This window comes from Physella acuta, unplaced genomic scaffold (genome assembly GCF_028476545.2).
Source record: "Physella acuta isolate Inbredline_101_S28 unplaced genomic scaffold, ASM2847654v3 ptg000604l, whole genome shotgun sequence".
Lineage (NCBI taxonomy): Eukaryota > Metazoa > Mollusca > Gastropoda > Physidae > Physella > Physella acuta.
The window spans coordinates 1,017,431-1,037,617 of record NW_026732123.1 but is presented as its reverse complement, the minus strand read 5'-3'; the positions used below and the strand labels follow the sequence as shown (position 1 = coordinate 1,037,617).

The 20,187-nt window shown below is 32.9% G+C and overlaps 1 protein-coding gene across 11 annotated transcripts in view; it reads right to left on the bottom strand.

The window, feature by feature from the left end:
- Positions 1-157: 157 nt before the first annotated feature.
- LOC131947658 (hydrocephalus-inducing protein homolog) overlaps positions 158-20,187 on the bottom strand; it is a 70,714-nt gene continuing 50,684 nt past the window's right edge. For 7 of the 11 annotated variants that reach the window (XM_059308901.1, XM_059308906.1, XM_059308908.1 and 4 more), the window contains 27 exons: positions 19,850-19,946; positions 18,768-19,034; positions 17,713-17,847; positions 16,677-16,819; positions 16,157-16,288; positions 15,647-15,723; positions 15,241-15,306; positions 14,017-14,223; positions 13,418-13,684; positions 12,886-13,110; positions 12,444-12,582; positions 11,944-12,109; positions 11,628-11,775; positions 11,025-11,232; positions 10,002-10,223; positions 9,481-9,656; positions 8,998-9,196; positions 7,546-7,815; positions 6,245-6,414; positions 5,563-5,698; positions 5,046-5,345; positions 3,233-3,396; positions 2,700-2,850; positions 2,244-2,474; positions 1,577-1,801; positions 941-1,222; positions 158-527 (listed from right to left, as the gene is read on the bottom strand). In XM_059308901.1, the coding sequence (XP_059164884.1) occupies positions 324-527; positions 941-1,222; positions 1,577-1,801; positions 2,244-2,474; positions 2,700-2,850; positions 3,233-3,396; positions 5,046-5,345; positions 5,563-5,698; positions 6,245-6,414; positions 7,546-7,815; positions 8,998-9,196; positions 9,481-9,656; positions 10,002-10,223; positions 11,025-11,232; positions 11,628-11,775; positions 11,944-12,109; positions 12,444-12,582; positions 12,886-13,110; positions 13,418-13,684; positions 14,017-14,223; positions 15,241-15,306; positions 15,647-15,723; positions 16,157-16,288; positions 16,677-16,819; positions 17,713-17,847; positions 18,768-19,034; positions 19,850-19,946 (5,007 nt within the window). In that variant the 3' untranslated portion in view covers positions 158-323. The remainder of the gene's footprint in view (positions 528-940; positions 1,223-1,576; positions 1,802-2,243; positions 2,475-2,699; positions 2,851-3,232; positions 3,397-5,045; positions 5,346-5,562; positions 5,699-6,244; positions 6,415-7,545; positions 7,816-8,997; positions 9,197-9,480; positions 9,657-10,001; positions 10,224-11,024; positions 11,233-11,627; positions 11,776-11,943; positions 12,110-12,443; positions 12,583-12,885; positions 13,111-13,417; positions 13,685-14,016; positions 14,224-15,240; positions 15,307-15,646; positions 15,724-16,156; positions 16,289-16,676; positions 16,820-17,712; positions 17,848-18,767; positions 19,035-19,849; positions 19,947-20,187) is intronic. The other 4 variants (XM_059308909.1, XM_059308903.1, XM_059308900.1 and 1 more) reach the window with 3 other exon arrangements.

The window sequence follows — 20,187 nt, the reverse complement described above, 5'->3', positions numbered from 1 at the left end:
CAAATAATCATTTGAAACATTCATTAAATTAATCAGATGAGTTTCACTCAGTTCTGTCATGAAATATATTTTAAATAATTATTTAGAAAAATAAAACATTCTTATAATTTTATAGCATACTGAAAATGAAGTAATCTATCAATTTTAAAAAAGTGTATTAAATCTGGGACGGTCTGGAAATTCTGTAAGGGGATGTAGGAGAAAAAAGCAGTTTAAAAACAATGCAAATTATTTTTAAAAAAGACTAAAAATATCTTTACTAATCATTCACTTGTAAAGGTGTGAGCTGAATTGAAGTATCAAGAGTTCATGTACTGAAACTTTTAATAAGGGATTCCTTTCAGATAGAAAATCCACTGTGCATTGGAATTTCCACCCGCAGCCCTGGCGCATGACACTACAAGTTTTCCCATGACGGGGTTTTTAGAATTACTGTCTTGCCCGTCATAGCCCACGACTATTCTGTGATCCTTGTGAGGTCGGATGGTTTCTCCATGTTTTGTCAGATGGAACAGGGGATTGTCCACCTGAGGAAAGGATAGCGAATCACTTGATTTAATCATCGGAATTGATTGAATAATGCAAAACACAGATTTAAACATATTTTATTAATTTTTTCACTTGCATCTTTTTTATAAAAGTATAAAAATATAAATAAAAAAAAAATAAGTATACAATAATCTGAATAAATGTTTTAAAAATTATATGGATTTATTCTAAACTTGTTTTTTATTAACTGCATTAGAGGATCTGCCCAAAAATAATAAATATTACAGATATATGTTTATGATAGAAATGTATATAACATGATAGAATTGTGTATTATATAATGGACATATGTATATAAGTCTTATAGCTGAAGATTGGAAATAAATTTAAATAAAATTATATCAATACAATCTTTAATTAACTAAAGAATACAAATTTAAATAATACAAACCTGGAATGTGAAAGGTGTAGCAGTACTAAAAACATTTCTAAATATGATAGGAATTGTGGTCCCTGTCTTTATGATGAAAGGGCCCTGTGGTTTGGGGGCTGTACAGGTACCAAACAAGGGGAAGATATACTCTCCACCCACAGCTGAGGACACCATCAGGGATGCCCTCTGCTCTCCTAGCTTAGAAGGTTCAAAAACCACTTCTAGTGCCACTTCAGTTCCACCTGGTGAGCCTGGGGCTGCTGCTACTGTTTTTTCTACATGGAAGTCTGTGTTATCAATCTGGGAACAAACAAATATTTGTGTTAAATTTATTTCATCTAATAATAGTTATATAGGAGGAGGGGAATTTAATTTAAAGTTTAATTTAAAATATAATTTCAATGATATAAAAATATAATTTCAATATGATTGAAGGTGAGACCAAAAAACATTATTTTTTATTCAAATAATAATATATGTGAGGGTAATTTAAATTGTAAAATTTAATTTAATTGAGATTGTGATTGTATGTGAGAGAAAAAAAATTTGTAAAACTGACTTTTCAACAGTTTGTAGCTGAAGTTTAAACAAGTTTTTACATGAACAAAGTGTTTGTTATAAAATTTAAGCTACATTTTGATAGTAGCTTTTTACCTTGCAGGTGTAGTCTGTCTTTTGTTTAGCAAAGTTCAAGAATTTAGCCACTTGCACCACAGAGGAACCAAGTCCAGTCTTGAAATAAATTGGTTTCTCTGGCACTCCTGGGGTTGCATTCAGTACCAGGTCATACATGTACTGACCTAATTCTGTACAGTTTAATTCCAGTCGCCCAGTAGTCTCACCTATCTTTAGAGGCTGGTATTCAAATGTAAAAAGACCCTGAAAGCAGAAATAAGGCAATATTTTGTTTAATTTTCTTGATTAAATGCTAAGAAAATGTAAAAAACTAAGTAGTCATCATTAAAAAAAATATTTTTTAAGTAGTCATTATTATTTTGGTAATTTATTAATTTAGTAGATTACATAAAAATTATGTTACCATTATTACAGAGATGTAGTTTTTTGTTATATTTTTACAATGTTTTTTTTTATATTCTAAGAATCTTTTATAATTTTTTTTTACAAAAATTCTATTTTAATTTTGAAAATATTATGTTGTATTTTAACATTAATTTTTATTGTATATTAATTTTTTTTTGTAATAATAGTTTGTTATATTACTTTTACATTAAATTTAATTTTTTTTTTTGCAGTGACACAAAAGGAAGTCTGTATTTAGAATCAAATGTATGAAATAAAAACACTTATGTGATCCACTCACTTGAGAACCAGCAGGGACGGCCAACATGTTGGGTACAAGAATCTCTGGCACAGTACAGCTGATGAGGAAAATAACCTGGGTGTTCAGTGGGTTGTCCACTGTGATTGTGTATTGTATGCTCTGTCTGACTGGCGTCGATAGGTTGATGGTGGAAATTGTTCCTGGTTTGGTGGCTCTAAAGGTTACCTCATAGAACTGGTACTCTCCTGTTTGTTCGTTGATGAATGTCACCTACAAGTATGGAGAAATAAATCCTCAACATTATCAACAGAATAAAAATTTAAACTTACTATTATAACTAATTTAAATTGTTTACTTTTAAAAGCTTTTATTAAATTTTATGTCTGAAGTTATAAACACCCACACCTTAAATCTTTAAATATACTTATTAAATTGAACCAAGCTTGACATTCAATAACATTAAACTATTTTGTGTAGGATGGAAAGTTCAATCACCTTGAGTATAGTTTGTCCTTCCTTGTAAGCATAGAAATATAACTTGTAGTCCTTTTTACCATTGGCTGGCACATCAACATACTCCACACCCTTGACTGTAATCCCAGCATCCAACTTCTCTGGTTTGATTGGCTCAATTTTAACACGGAATCTAAAACAATAGATTAGTAGATATAGTTTTAATTACACATTATTTTAATTTTTTTTTAACAACAAACAATTGGCACAGTTAAATGCTTTATAATCAGTTATAAGTCTGCTTTCTGGGCTTGGATCTCTAATGTGTCCCTGAGTTGATCCAGCTCTAATTGGTACCTGGCTCTGGGTTGGGATAGTAACATCACCATAACAAGGTGCTGACTCCTCTTAAGGTGACAGAAAGGTACTTGTTTTTTTAACCTGTTATTTGGACTTTATACACTTTCATACCTTATAAACTTCAGAGTTGGAATTAAAAAACTAAACTTATTACTGTTGAGTTTAAACACTGAGTTTTAACACTGAGTTTTAATACTGAAGTAAACATTGCCCACCTCTGGGGTTTCTTGAGCCAATTGGAGACAGTAATGAGTTCAGTGTAGCCTGTTTTACATGGGATGTCTCTCTGTATTCTAGCAGTTACCTTGGGAGGTTCTGCCACACCCGTGAGGTTGAAGAGGAGCCCTGAGCCATCAGGGAGGGGGAAGAAAATAGAACCCTGTAAATAGAAAGATTTGAGCCATCAGGGAGGGGGAAGAAAATAGAACCCTGCAAATAGAAAGATTTGAGCCATCAGGGAGGGGGAAGAAAATAGAACCCTGCAAATAGAAAGATTTGAGCCATCAGGGAGGGGGAAGAAAATAGAACCCTGCAAATAGAAAGATTTGAGCCATCAGGGAGGGGGGAAGAAAATAGAACCCTGCAAGTAGAAAGATTTGAGCCATCAGGGAGGGGGGAAGAAAATAGAACCCTGCAAATAGAAAGATTTGAACCATCAGGGAGGGGGAAGAAAATAGAACCCTGCAAATAGAAAGATTTGAACCATCAGGGAGGGGGGAAGAAAATAGAACCCTGCAAATAGAAAGATTTGAACCATCAGGGAGGGGGAAGAAAATAGAACCCTGCAAATAGAAAGATTTGAGCCATCAGGGAGGGGGAAGAAAATAGAACCCTGCAAATTGAAAGATTTGAACCATCAGGGAGGGGGGAAGAAAATAGAACCATGCAAATAGAAAGATTTGAGCCATCAGGGAGGGGGGAAGAAAATAGAACCCTGCAAATAGAAAGATTTGAACCATCAGGGAGGGGGAAGAAAATATAACCCTGCAAATAGAAAGATTTGAACCATCAGGGAGGGGGGAAGAAAATAGAACCCTGCAAATAGAAAGATTTGAACCATCAGGGAGGGGGGAAGAAAATAGAACCCTGCAAATAGAAAGATTTGAAACATCAGGGAGGGGGGAAGAAAATAGAACCCTGCAAATAGAAAGATTTGAGCCATCAGGGAGGGGGGAAGAAAATAGAACCCTGCAAATAGAAAGATTTGAGCCATCAGGGAGGGGGAAGAAAATAGAACCCTGCAAATAGAAAGATTTGAACCATCAGGGATTGGGGAAGAAAATAGAACCCTGCAAATAGAAAGATTTGAACCATCAGGGAGGGGGAAGAAAATAGAACCCTGCAAATAGAAAGATTTGAACCATCAGGGAGGGGGAAGAAAATAGAACCCTGCAAATAGAAAGATTTGAGCCATCAGGGAGGGGGGAAGAAAATAGAACCCTGCAAATAGAAAGATTTGAACCATCAGGGATTGGGGAAGAAAATAGAACCCTGCAAGTAGAAAGATTTGAGCCATCAGGGAGGGGGAAGAAAATAGAACCCTGCAAATAGAAAGATTTGAACCATCAGGGATTGGGGAAGAAAATAGAAACTTGTAAAATGTTAGAAACATTTGAACTGTTGGGGGGGGGGGGGAAGAATGAAACCATGTAAAAATTTAGAAACATTTGGTTTTTTCAAGTTTTATGTTGAAAATAAAGGTTTGATAGATATCTTGGGAATTTTATGTGGTTGGGTGATTTGATTGCTAGACAGAAAGAAAAACTTTTGGTTTCCATTCTCAAGGGATGTCCCTCAGTTTACTCAGAATGGTACCTTTTTAGTTAGGGTAAATTAAAGGTATCTGGGCAACACAATCCTTTCATGCCATGGTCAGTGATGACCTGTAAGCTAAGAATTTTAAATCAGGAATATATTTAGACAGTCTCAAAAGAAATTAGAGGAATAGATTTCACAAACTTATTTTTCACTAGTTATTATATTCAGAATATTGATCTAATACAAATACATGTTTTTAACAAGACATACGGTATGTTTTTTGTTTTCTGCAGTCATTGTTAGCGGCTTGTAAGTCAACTCGTATGACTTGGTCTGCTGTGGTTCGACTATGAAAGAAACAGGTCCAGTCCAATGCTCCCCGTCAATGATAGGCTTCAGGTTCCAGAGCTGGTTGCTCTTGTTGGGAATCATGAGCTGCCTGGTTTCTGTCTGACGAACCACACACTGGAAGTTTTGCACCTCTTTAACCGGTGGGATACCTGTGCATGACCCGGTCAGGGTTAGGGTTATCGGCTTGTGAGGCCCACCATCCAAGTAACATTTGAGTTTCTGAAATATGCCACAGTGACAAAATAGACAATTTGTTTAAAAGAGGAATTAAACATCTTTGATGCTGAGCACTGTTTAATTTTAAAAAATAAATTTGAAAACGAATTGTGTTCAAGGAGATCTTAACTTTTCTAGTTATATTTTGCAATAAAATTTTTTTTAACATCAGAGCTTTTAGTTCAGTGTGAAGGCTACTTACAATGTGAAGGCTACTTACATCGTATCTAACATCACCATTAACACTTTGTGGTTGGAACACGACATCAAATGTAACTTCCATGCCCGGTGTGATATAACCTTCAACAGGAGATATAGAAAAATCTGGCTTGAACCGTTTAATATCCCATCTGAACCTGAAAATTAAATGATGAGAAACTTTGAAAGGTGTATACCCACCAACATTTATTCAATTATATAATCAATAACTACTACAACCAACAAGAAATAAACATGCAAAATCTAACCACTATTTTACAGATATATTTTATATAGAAAATACTTAAATAATTATAGAAGTTTATTTCAATAAGTAAAATGGTATTAAAGAACTTAAAGTAATAAACAAAAAACACCACATTTTTTAAATTAAAAAAAACCCACAAAACATGTTTAGTTTTTAAAAAATCCACTAAAATAATAATTTAAAATACCAACCTTTTGTTAAAAAGAAGACTAAATATGTTTCATTAAAAGAAAATCCAAAAACATCTACTTTAGTTGGATTATGAGTAGAAGAACTTAAAATACCTAGCCTATCTTACACAACTGAGAGTACAGCAAAAAGTAAAGAGCACTTAAACAAGTGTATTGAGAGTGCAGCAAAAAGTAAAGAGCACTCAAACAAGTGTATTGAGAGTACAGCAAAAAGTAAAGAGCACTTAAACAAGTGTATTGCTCACTTTGTGTTCATGTCACCAGAGTTTGTCATGACCAGTTTCCTTGTACTGCTGCTGCGCTGGTAGACTGTGCCAAATGCCAAGTAGTCGGAGTCCAGGTTCACTTCCATGCCCAGGCAGGACCCCTTCACAACAAATATTGGCTGGGACATACCAGAACATTCCATCAGCACCTAAGTGAGAAGAAAGATAATGTTACTGTATAAACAAGTAATTAAACATAGCTAGGCTATTTGTACAGAAAAAAAATTATCAGAGGCAGAGAAGGTTTTTAAAATTTTGTAAGTTTATTCAGTAATTAGAACATGTGTATTTTTATTTGGTAATTTGAAAGTGTATATTTTTACTTTCTCGTATATACGTAGTATAGAGAAAGTATTGTAATCGTGCAAAAAAAAAAAAAATCGAGATTTTTACAAATCTCGACGTTTTACACCTCACTGATACGGAAAAACATAATTTTGCAATCTTGTCCGTATGTCTGTGTGTGTGTGTGTCTGTCTGTCTGTCTGTCTGTCCGTGTGTAAACACGATAACTTGAGTACCGTTACAGCTAGGTTGATGAAATTTCATATATAAGTATTTTATCAAAATCGTAGATCCGTATCAACTTTTGAGCGATTTCCGATAACCGGAAGTGGTACTTTTCCTACTTTGAATTTTTCAAAAGCCTATAACTTGAGTACTATTTCAGATAGATAAATGAAATTTCACATGTAAGTAAAAGATCTAATTCTCTACCTTCTGTTAAATTTTGAGTAATTTCCGTTGACTGGAAGTAGTAATTTACGCTACTTCCGATTTCTCAAAAAACTAATGTAAATTTTTAAAGTACTAATAATATTGCGCACTATTATACGCGTTTTTATTCGGCGTTTGCTTGGTGCGCAATGTTTTTTTTATGAGATTCTATTCTATTTTTAAAAGTTTAAGTATTTAAAATGGATTAAAAATCATAACTATATCCCCAGTTACCATCCCCTGTTGTTTTATATAAGAATATTCGAGAAAGTTTAGGGGAGATCACTACCGGTTTATTTAATTAGGTAATTTGGAAGTGTATATTTTTTTTAGTGTTGCATTATAAAACTAATGAATGATGTTTTAAATCCACCAAATTCAATTTATAAAACTTAAAATTTGTATGGTATCTACATTTATTGCTGAGCTGATGATTGTAGGTTGAAGCAAAAAATAAGGAGTATTTAATGCATTATTTTCTTAGAACTTATTTATTCAGTTAAACTGAAACCTTCAAACTTACAAATCTTTTAAAACTTTAGAAGCCTGTTTTTGCTACTTACTTCCTCAGCAAACTGTGGAATTCGTGCTTTTGGTCTGAACCAGACCTCAACTTTCATTGTTCCTCCATTGGCATCTAGTGTGATTTGTTCTTTAGGTGTGATTGATAAAACTTCTTTCTGTTGCAGGGCAGGTTCCGTTGGGGTCAAGGCCAAGTTAAAGGTAATAGGTGAAGGACTGTTATTTACTATAGGGATAAACTTCCTCACATTATCCCCCACCATTCTTGCTCCTAAATTTAAACATTTCTGTTTTGGATCTAAAACTTCAATCTGAAAAACAAAAATATGAATTAAAAAAAAAAAAAAAAAAGACTTTTTTTTAAAAAATACAACAACAAAATCATTTTGTTAAAATGCTCTAGTTTAAGTTCTCAAATGCAAAACAAGTTTAAACAAATTTTATGATTTTTCTAAATTCCTGAGAAGTGAATATTTCCACAGAAAAATTGTGATATAAGAGTACTAATTAATTGTAGTTTTTTTAAAAACTTCATCTGCATATTTCAAATAAAAAAATGTTTTGCCCTTTAACTCAATATTTACATATTTATCATTGTCGCCACACTTATTGGGTGGGGGCGAGGGGGGGGGGGAGGAAAGAAGAAAGAAGAAATGTTGGGGTTTGGACATTTGTGACAAGTAAAAAAGGAAGTACAGCAAAGATACAGACCTTCATGAATAGATGCCTTAGACAGATACTGAAACTGAGATGGCAGGACAAAGTGCCGAACTTGGAACTATGGAGGAAAGCTAGGCAGGAGCCTATAGGTGTGCAAATAAGAAGGAGGAAGTGGCGCTGGGTGGGTCACATGCTGCGAAAGGCTCACACAAATGTTACACGACAAGCGCTTGAGTGGAACCCCCAGGGAAAGCGGAAGAGAGGGCGCCCAAGACAGACCTGGAGGCGGAGTCTTCTTGAAGAACTGAAGCCAATAGGGATGTCTTGGGAGATGTCAAAATTAATAGCCGAGGATAGGAAGAAATGGAAGGAAATGGTGGAGGCCCTATGCTCCATAAGGAGCAGAGAGGACTAAGTCTAAGTCTAAGTCTAAAAAAGGAAGTGGGGGGGGGGGGGGGTGATTGGAAAATTTTACAATCTTAATATATAAAAGCCCATGTGTGCACTTCTCTCTCTCTCTCTCTGTCAGCGTGTCTCGAGTCTAAGAGTTCAGTATCTTCAGCGATATATGGAGAACTAAAAGATACAGACTTTTGTTCAAAATAGTATGTTGGATGTTTTAAATGTATAAATTAATTTTATTTAAAGAAAGAAAATAAAAATAAAACAATATTCGAATGTAGAAACATTATTTTAGTTATGCAACCGGAAAAGTGTTTATGGTTATGACCAGAACGCAATAAACAATGATGTCACATGCCATGTGTTTAAGCTACGGAAAGAACACAACACTAAAAAAAAAGTGTAACATCAAACGGACAGGAGTACCATACCTTCATTTCATGACCAGTTCCATAGAATTCAACCTTTTGCTTGTTCAGTCCATTAATCTCAAAGACTACAGTTTCATGGTACTTGATGGGTTGAGTTGGGCAAAATGTGAAAGGCACCTTTAAAGTTTTACCAGGAGCAATAACACACGTCTCAAACTTATGACTTAAATGGCTTGTTGGAGAATACAAGCAGTCAACACTTGGGAACAAGAGAAAGTACACATAAGAAAGTAATATAAAATTATTTTAATTTTAATGATAATGAGTAGGCCTATGCAATATTGAAATATATTTCAGAAAATAAGTTAGTAATTTACAAATTTGAAATTTGTAACACAGGGAAAAAGAAAATGTGTAAATATAAAAGTAATTTTAAAAAATTATTAAAATTATAACAGCAAAGAGTAGACCTATATAATATTTAAATGTATTTTGGCAATTTATAAAGAGTTATTTATTAAATTGCAGATTTTAGTTACTTACCTGACTTCTTTTTTGTCTTTGTTGGTAAGTTTTAGTATAGCCTGTTCTTTAGGCAGTTCCAGGCCTGCCTTGTACACAAAGCAATTGCCAAAGTTGTGGGATCTGAATGAGAAAAGGATACCTGGGACTACTCCCTGGCCAGTGATGCAGAGTTCATAGGTCGGCCCATTGGTAACCTAAACATTGGAAGCAGGAGAGTTAAGCATGGTTCATTACATTTAAAAACATATCTGAAAAATATTACTTTTACAATGTGAGTTCTGCTTACAAAAAAATCTTCTAAAATGCATCTTTGTTGATGGGTGTGCACTCTATTTTAGATAAATTTCTATTTAAAAAAATAAATTCAACCAAATTCTTAATTAAAATTTGTTTTTCATTTAAAGAGAAAAATATTTTCTTAGACTCAAGCACTAGACCTTAACAAAAATATTTTACCTCAGAAAGGAATTGTTCTGAGGCTAGAAAAAGGTCACTCTTTCAGACAAAACCTAGGATTCTATAATTTTTAGATGACCTACCTTGAGAGCAAGTTCACAGCACTTGAGTGACATCTTCCTGGGTGGGCAGAAGGCCAGTGAGATCTCCTGTGTCTCTCCAAACATAACCCCGCCTCTGGGAGGAGTCACAGTGACAGCATCTGTGCCAAGTGTTTTCTCATGGAAATCACAGCTGTAGTCGAAGTTAAATTTGCCGGTGTTGAGCAGGAACAAATGTCTGATGATGTTCTCACTCACCTCCACCTGGCAAAACCAAGAACATTTAATTTAGCTTGGAGAATCTACAATTGTTTTAGAAAAAAGAAAAGTCCCAGTGAATATAAAACGTAATCTATTTCTTAACTGATAAACTTAGTATTTCTAGTATGCTTAATCTATCAAATATGGTAGAGAGTTGCAGCAGTTGTGCACACAATAAATAAAAGAGGTTTGAATCTTTGACAAAAGCCAGGATTTCCTTGGCAGGGTCTAAACAAGTACAAAGAGGTTGGAGATTTTTTTTATTTTATTTTTTTTTTATTTTTTTTATTTTTTTTTTATTTTTTTGAGGTTGGAGATTATAAATATTAATCTACAGACAATGCCAGTCAAAGCCATGAGTTTCTTCAGTCACACAAGCTTATTCAAATTGTTGTTGTATGGACCTAATGGGTTACTTAATTTTTCAAAGCTTGTATTTTTATTATTAATAATATGAATTGACATTTTAAACAAACAATGTATTAAAAATCTCATTTAGGCGAATTTAAGTACAATTTCCTTAAAGTAGTACACAATATAGTGCTAGTAAGAGTGCATGGACTAGAACAGGGGTCTCCAAACTTTTCAGTCCGAGGGCCGCATTAACCATAAAATTTCAGTTCGGGGGCCAGATTCTTCCAGGCATATCTTTGATTTTTCTGGGCAAAGTTCCTCAGCCATCACCAACAAACGTTTTTTCCCTGGACAAAAAGATCTCCGCGGGCCGGATAAGAGGACCTCGCGGGCCGCATCCGGCCCGCGGGCCGTAGTTTGGAGACCCCTGGACTAGAATATTGTGGTCACCTCTCCAAAGTTGATCTGATTAACTCCCCTGTCACTGAGTTCTACCCTGTTGCCAGTGGAGTCCTCACACAACAAAATGCTGTTCATGCTGTAGCCCTCAGCCTTCACGTTTAATGTCACTGGAGATTTTTTGTGCTGGATCACACAGCGCAGGTTGAAGTTTGTCTCCTTCTCAGTTTTTGGTGAAAAACTTAAATTCACCGGGATGCTGTTAATATAAAAGCACTGGTTAAGGTATGTTTCTTTTTAAATCTGGTTATGCATTTTTAATTATTCTTGTGCATAATAGTTTATAAGAAAACAATTTAAATGATGTTTATTTGATTCTATCAAAAATGTACACAAAAAAAGTTGTTACATAACCATTTAAAAACATTTAAATTACAGTTTTAAGTCTTACTCTGACAGCTATAAAAATTATACAATATTTGTCAATTTCTTTAAAAAAGAATTCTATTAAAAAGTATATGTACTAAACATTTATTAAACATTTGTTGTGTATTTCATCCCACTTGTGCTTACCTTGAGTGAGGTGGAATGTGTCCATTATGTACTAAACATTTATTAAACATTTGTTATGTATTTCATCCCACTTGTGCTTACCTTGAGTGAGGTGGAATGTGTCCATGCATTGGGTCTACTTTCAAATGTGCTGAGTAGCCTTCTGAATGACAAGAGTCTTCCACAAAAGCAAAGTTGAAATAAGTATCTTCATTGTTAGTCAGGTACACTGTGTCTCTTGCTTCTCTCCCTAAAGTAACAAAAAAAAAACAGGTTTGAAATATATCTTCAACTAAATTTTTTTAAACAATTTAATTTATATCTTCATTATTAATATTATCACTCAAAAAAAGAAACAAAAATATAAAGATAAACCTCAATACCAAATGACCATTTTAATAAGCTTTACTGGACTTACCAACAAGAAGAGTTTTGAAGTTGAGGTGGGACCTGTCTAAACAAATATTTGGTTCCCTTGTGTAGCCAACCAACAGAAAAGGAATGGTTATTGCCCTTGATGGGATGGTAAAGCGCCAAAAGGACTCCGTAGCTTCCAAAGTATAAGAAGTAAACTCAAATCCAACCTGCAGGTGAAATGCCAAATTTACTGAAATTACTTTAAAAAAAATACTTTTAAAGATAAAACAGAGGTAACCAAACCTTAATAAAACAATATTTGGGGAGAAAATTTAAAAGGAAGAGGAGACAGGTAAACTCTACTTCAACTGCCTCACGGTTTGAAATGGTACTTTACATGCATACATACATACATACATACATACATACATACATATATATATATATATATATATATATATATATATATATATATATATATATATATATATATATATATATATATATATATATATATATTTTTATAAATTGCTAGGCCAATCAGACAAGACATGAACTTACTTTGCACTTTCTACCATTCTTGATCTCCCCTACTGGCTGAGCACACTTGAAACATACAGGCTGCTTGGGATCATTGTCATCCTCACAAATCCACTCAAAAGTGAAAGGCTCATTTGTTGGGTTAATGATTCCAAACTCCCTAGGAAAGAAAATTTTCAGTTTTATAGCGGAGTTAACCTAAATATTTCTATGGAAGTGGTGTGAATCATTGTTTTAAAATCCTGAACTTCATTTGATTTATGAAGATTAAGGTTAATTAATCTCTATAACTTTAATCTCAAACATGACTTTAAAGTTTCATTATTGTATTTGTAGTTTGAAACTTTAAATGCCACTGAACACTATTTTTTCAAGAAAATAATAATTAACTGGAATTTTCTGGAATTTCTGTGTGTGCAGGCTCTGTTTCAAGAAATGTGTTATTAAAAAAAAAAAAATTTACTTGAAACATTTGATGCCAATGCCACAGACATTAAACTCAATGACCCGTGTAGTGGGGTCAACATTTGGTCCCTGCACTGCGTTGCCCTGATTATGGTTTTCATGGTTATTTTTAGCTCGAGCCAAGTAATCAGATTCTTCCAGTTCAAAATGACAGTAGGGCATAATGCTGCGACCTTTCACCCCAATGACTGGTCCTTGTTCACCTTTGTTCATAAAAGGAACACTGCAAAAAAATAAAAATAAAGAACCATTGTCTGAATTCATAATAAATTATTTACAATCCTTATGGATAATCAAGATAAAAAACATGAAGTAAAAGATGTACATCTAGGCTAGTTATTTCTGCAAGTACAAAGTAAACAAAAATAGGGAATAGAGTATCCATAATCTTTTAAAACTAAAGCCTAAATCTAATAGTGCAAAATTGTAAAAACTGGCTAGTTAAATAATTTCTTTTGAAGTTCTAGAATATAAATCAGTGCTATTGCTAGCAATACAAAAGGATTTTAAAATTTTAGATATTGAAATACCTGCAAATTAGTCTCCCTTCATAGTCATTGGCATCCAAGGGAGCAAACTTGACCACAACGTTCATCTTGCAGCCAGCAGCAATGGTCCCATACTGGGGCTCAACAGAGAAGGGAATGTACTGGGTCTCAACGACATCCACCCGGGACTCGGGGCGGTCTCCCTCTGACAGGAAGGTCACGGAGCGCCGCATCATGGGCGTAAAACTGTCCATTACTACGAGCCAGTTGTAGTCAAAGGAGACTGGACCTTCATTTTTAAGTACCAAGCTGTTTGGAAAAAGAAAAAAAAAAGGAATTATTGTCATACAGAAAACATTTTAAAAGGAGTAAATTAGATAACATGCATTCCCAAATTTTCAATCACAGACATTTTTATATTTGGTTTATTTAACACATCAAAATTTCTGTGTGATTTATACAAATAAAATAATGTTAAAAATTTAAAAATGATTTTTAAAATTTTTCATCTAATTTACCTTTTATAAACAATATTAAAAAGTCACATAAACAGTAGACTAATTTGATATTAGTTCATCCACAGCTATAATTAGCCCAACCTATGTTTCCCATTAAAATCGACAAAGAAAAGAAAAAGTTACCTATAGACTCTGGTCTGGAACATGGGTGTGCTTTTAAAGTGGATGGTCTCCACATCACATGTGCACTTGGTGAAGTCTATGATGGCAGATACCAGCAGTTCTAAATCTCTGGATGTGTCTGGAATTTCTGTATTTGCTGGCTCTGTCTCAGTTTCTATCACTTTTTTCTTGCCAGTCTTTACTGGGGCTACGGTAGATTTACTTCCACTGTGCACAATCACAAAAAGATTCATTAATTTAAGGTGAAAGAAATAATAATTCAATTATTAACAAATTTTCTTAAAAAATTTGCTGTTTCCCAATCAGTATTTAAAAGATTTATTTAATCTTAAGCATAAATGAAACTATATTCTTTGTAAAGTCCAACAATTAAATGTTATTAATCCGCTATGTTTTGTTTTAAGCTATGAAAGTTAATACTTTAAAAAAATCAACATATACCTAAAAACATTTAAACAATTAAAAGAAAAATTCTTAATTATTTTTAATTTAAAAATATTTTCTTTGCCTTATAGAATACAAAAACATACACATACAGATGTATATGTCACAAATTCATCAGCAGCCTAATACACACAGTTCTATATTTGAACATATTTTATAACTTTATGAAGACAATACATAGTATTATGATGTGGTATATAATAATTTATAATTCAAATGACTACATGATATGACCATGTGCTGATGCAAATGTGATAAAACTTCCAACTCAGTGAATTAAATCTTGAAATCACTGCAAGTTTTGCTAATGTATTTATGTAAAAGTGACTGCACGCTTAAACTTTCTAGCTACAAATAAAGTTTGTTACACATTTTTCATCAAGAAATTTGTTTGTTGCCAGATTTCTAATAAATTTACCTTTTAAAAATAATTGATAACCCTAGCATCTCCCTCTCAGTCTTGAATTATATCAATAAACATTTAAAAAAAAGTATTTTGAATGATAAAGAAAATGATATTGCAAAATTAAATATGACTTGTATATTCATTGAATAAGCATTAGGATCTGCTAAGCACCTATATTTTCATGTATATATATGTGCATCAGCATACAAATATTTCATTCAGTTTATATTACAATAATTCATGCAGTTACCTTAAGATTTTATAATGTCTTAAAATACAACAAAATAACAGGAATCAAGTTGCAAAAGAAAGTGGTTAAAGATACTCCAATTCAACAACATGAAAAAACAAACTTAAAACCGAGAAAGACCCACAAAAGCAGAATTTCCAAGATACTCTTCATTTGTTCATCTGAGTTGAATTCATTAAATGAAGTGGAACTGTCATAAGCAATTATGCAAAAATTTAGCATATCTGATTAACAGATTTTTGTGAGTGTTAAAAATAATAAAAATAAAAAACAATTTTCCTAAAACTGAATTAAAAAATGTGGAGGTGTTTTGTTTGCTGAACGATAGTTGGTTTATCCATCATATTTTTGTGGCCAATTACTTGCATTAAATTGACCTGAAATCTAGGATTAGTAAACAAGTTTTCTAATTTTTTTTATTATTAAATAAACTTATTCTTAATCATAGTTTTTAAAGACAGAATAGTTTAATCTTATGAAAGAAATGAGTTCCTAGCAATTTAAAAACTTGGAGTAACATGTTCACCAACCTTTCTGTGAGAGTTGGAGTGGCTGACAGATTATCTACCCACTTGACCACTTGGATTTTATCATCCCAGTCACACACCTTGACACAAAAATAAAATCTATTTTAGCTTGTAGACAAGAACTTACATTTATATTCTCATCTTAATTATAAATACCATTTTTTAATCAAAATTATCAGATGCATGTATTTATATAATTGGCAGGATATTTGAAAGTTAGACATGCTGTACAGTAAGCACTAGTGAAGATACAAAGAAAAAGTCTAGTTGTCGGGAAAGGTTAGAAAAAGATTTATAATAAGAAGAGATCAAACTACCAGTTTCAACTTAGCTCAAAATTTGAATGTACTACCCCAAGATTACTGTAACTTTTTGATAATGTTGATGTAGTTTTATTTCATAAAGTGATCACACCACAAAAATATGTTAATATTTATTGTTAGTTTGTTATTTAAAACACTCTTTTAAAATTCTCTCCCTAAATTGAAATAAAAACCATTTTTTTTCCATTACCTGCTCTATAGGTTTATCAAATACAATTTTGGTGACTTTACATTGCAGGGGGACTTGGTTCAAAACTTCTGGTTTCTTGGACTTGAAAGTCACTGAAATGTCTTTGGTACAGCTGGCATGGAGATGGCCAACCTGGCAGATTTCAAACATTTTAAATAAAATAATTTGCACTGCAGTAGACTAAAAATTAAACCAGCACAATGTAACACTACAAAGTATTTAAAAGCTCTTTATTTAAAGGAATCATATTGATCTCCACAGCTTACAAAATTTCATTAAATAATTTCTTGATCATTTTTGCAAAAAAAAAAAACAACCCCCCCCCCCCCCCCCCCCCCAAAAAAAAAAAAGAAAACAAGAGTTTGATAGTTTTATTAATTTTTTTGACTTAATTATAAAATTATTTTTTTATATTTCGAATTCACTAATACATATCACCACTGTTTGTCTAGAACATGAGCGAAACAAGCCATCAATTTATCATCCTAATTAAATGTCATTGTAACTCAGTTTAACCTACCTCTGGTGAGAATTTAAACTGCGGGTGACTGGGCCACTGGAAACGCACACAGTCAGTCTTTGAATGATTCGTCATGGTGAGGTTGAGTGTTTTGCTTTCATTGATGTAACAGTCGCCAAAATTCATCAAATTAGATTTGGCAGCTGAAGGACCAAAATACAAATAATAAATCTTTATATTCAAAAACATATTTGATCAATGCTTCTTAAAGTTGATAGAGATTAGGACTCAAATAATACATCTTTATATAAAACAAAAACTATTTGATAAATGCTCCATAAAATTGACAGAGATTGACATTCCATCTTAATTATTGTTGTTATTGTTCAGTTTTAATAAATTAGTTTTGAAGAAGCATGCCTGGATAATCTATAATTCAAATGTAAAGATTGTGGTTATAAACTTTTCGTATGGGTATTTATAAATGTAAAACACCAATTGATATAAATATGAAGTACAACATTCATTTTTTTAATATTTAAATGATCAAATAAACAATAGAGCAGCAAAGAAAAAATTTAACTTGGAAACAAAGAGAAATTTTTCTGATCATGACAATTTGAGAAAACAGAGAAAAATTGTCTTCAAATATTGATAACTGTGATTAACTATTCTGAAATAGTGAAATTCTATTTTAAAAAAAATTAAACATAGATTGCATGCGATCTGAGCTTAGAAATTTTCTGAATCGTAAAAAAAAACATGAATAATAGAATGTGCAAAAATAATAAAGCATTAAAATATTAGCCATTGACTTCTTCATGAAAACTTTTCAGAGAACATTTTCTTTTTTTCTGATTTTTCTAATGATTAACTACAAAGCTAAATACTAAAAGGTGCATTTAAAATAGACACAAAATTTATTTTGCTTGCAGAATAATTTAAAAACTCAACTCAAGCTAAAATCTGAAATAAAATTAATCTACAAAACACTGAAATAAAAAATGAACATAAAAAAGTGCACAAAAAAAAAAGGAAGAACAAAATCTTCTAGGATTAATGCTTGAACTGGGGTTATAATACAACGATCTAGTACCCATCATAACAATGTCCTCGTCTCCCTCCTCGGAGGGGTAGGAACTTAGAAATGAGATACTTGAGCTATCACCAGACCGGAACTTTTTATCACTGGAATCTGCTGTCATTTTTTCTGTTTTATCAGATTTCTCCCCTGCAAACATCAGGCATTCACAATCATTCAGCAGTTACAAACATCAAAACCTCAAGGGAATATTTAACCTTTACATCAGACATTCACAATCATTCAGCAGTTACAAACATCAAAACCTCAAGGGAATATTTAACCTTTACATCAGGCATTCACAATCATTCAGCAGTTACAAACATCAAAACCTCAAGGAAATATTTAACATTTAAGGCTTGGGCCTTCTTCTTCTGTACTCTTAATTGTAATGTTGAGTGGAATTTCTTCCAACACAATTAAGTATTATGTGTAAACATGTAATGCACCATATGGCTCTTTAACTCTATTTCAGCCTGCTTTTCTTTCTGGCTTTGGTTCCATAGCCTTTGTCCATCCAAGAATAAACTACAAGGAAGTAGTTGTTTCATGTTGGATTTTGTCTCACCTAGATGGGTTGCTGTACCCATCTATTGAGCCTCATCTGACCAGGGCTTTACTGTACATCCCACACCAAGCCCTTGACTTGGGTCTCATCTTTCTGAGTTTTATCAGATTTCTCCTCTGGAACACCAGGCATTTACAATCCATCAACAACGCTACAAACATCAAGGAAATATATCAAGCCATTCAAGCTTGAGTCTGCTCTCATCCCAGTTGCATCTGGTCTTACTGTTTTTATTAGACTAATCAAATAACTGAAATAAGATTTAACAAATGCACACAGATCACAAGATTGGGTATGGTACCAAGAGCTGTATAAAATAAAGTTCTCATTCACATCAAAGTTTTTCCTGCATCATCAGAAGATGGGAACCTCCATTGAAGCAAACAATCATTATTTGTATAATCCAGTTAAAGCTTCTATTTTTTGCACAGTCTTTTTAAAGAAGAAAAAATGATCTATTTAGTTACAACAAACACTTAAGAAGTCCATGTATTTGTCTTACCTTCAATACTGTCATCAGCTGACGCGATGAGCTCATTCTCTGGATCTATGGTAACCAAATCTGACCCAATGTTGTCCAGTGTGATGTCATCTTCATAGCCTTCCCCAACCATCTGGACCAGGTAGTCCTCGTACTGGTTGTCTGTTACGGTCACTTTCAGGTTGGCCAGTGACCTCTGTGGGGCGTTGGGTTGATAAATCACCTCAAAGGTTGCTCTCTCATTGGGGTTGACAACCAGGGACGCTGTGTGTGCCCTTCTCCTAGTTTCTGAGTCAAAAGAGAATTGTAAAGTCAGTACATACTTTGGTCTATTGTAAAGTCAGTACGTACTTTGGTCTATCTTTAACAGTGTTTTCTTATTTAAACATTCTCAAGTTAAACTTGTTCTCAAAGGAAATTCTAGCCTGTTGAAATCAAGCGTTAAACACTACTAGTCCAATTTTGTGAATAAAAATATAATTATACAATTCACACTCCAAGGCTAATTTTGTGAATGAAAAAGTAATCATATACACAATTAGGCCCCTTTTAACAATGAAAGATACAAAAAAAAAACCACACTATTATTTGAATTTTCATTTAAAAGATGGTGTTATAAAAATATCTAGGATGGTCTTAATTTTAGCTTGGTTCAAACAGTTAAATTGGACTGAATGAAAATATGCAGTGGGGGAACCTTAACCCCTGATTTAGTAATGATAAAAAACAACAAAAATATAACTACAAAAAAGTAAGCAAAATATGACAACCAAAAACTCAGCCAAAATAGGCAGACTTAATATTCAATACATGACTATAGCCTGCACCATACAACAATTGTTTTCTTTGAAGCTCAATTACAACTATCCTAGTTTGTCCTATCCTGAGTGATCCCTATTAATGAGCAAGCAAATAACTATTTTACTTTAGGATAAACAATTAAATAACCAGCCCACATACATTAAGTAGTTAAACCACTGTTTAACTGTTGCTCAAAATCTAACAACTTTTAAGACAGAAGGAAAACAGCAGTGATTTTTCATTTCATTCCAGTACATTTTTTTCTAACTATTACACAAATATGATTTGTGAAAATAATGTACCTATTTCATTGTAATTAATGTCTCCAATAATATTCCTTGTTTGATTGGTTGGTTTCAGCATAAAGGCGTGGTCAGAATCAAGTAAATCAATGGCCACCTGCAGATAATACTGAGCCTTTAGAAATTTCTATTGGGACAATTACAATACATGAAAACAAAGATATGAAGTGTATGTTAATTACAATGCAGATTGTTATAAATGAAAAATATTTTACTGCTAAATAACATATCTAGTAAGTTACTATTACACATACTATTTACAAGTTTGAAACTTCAAATTCTACATTTTAAATGAATATTTATAAATTTAAATATCTAATAGCGACTCTCAATTTTTA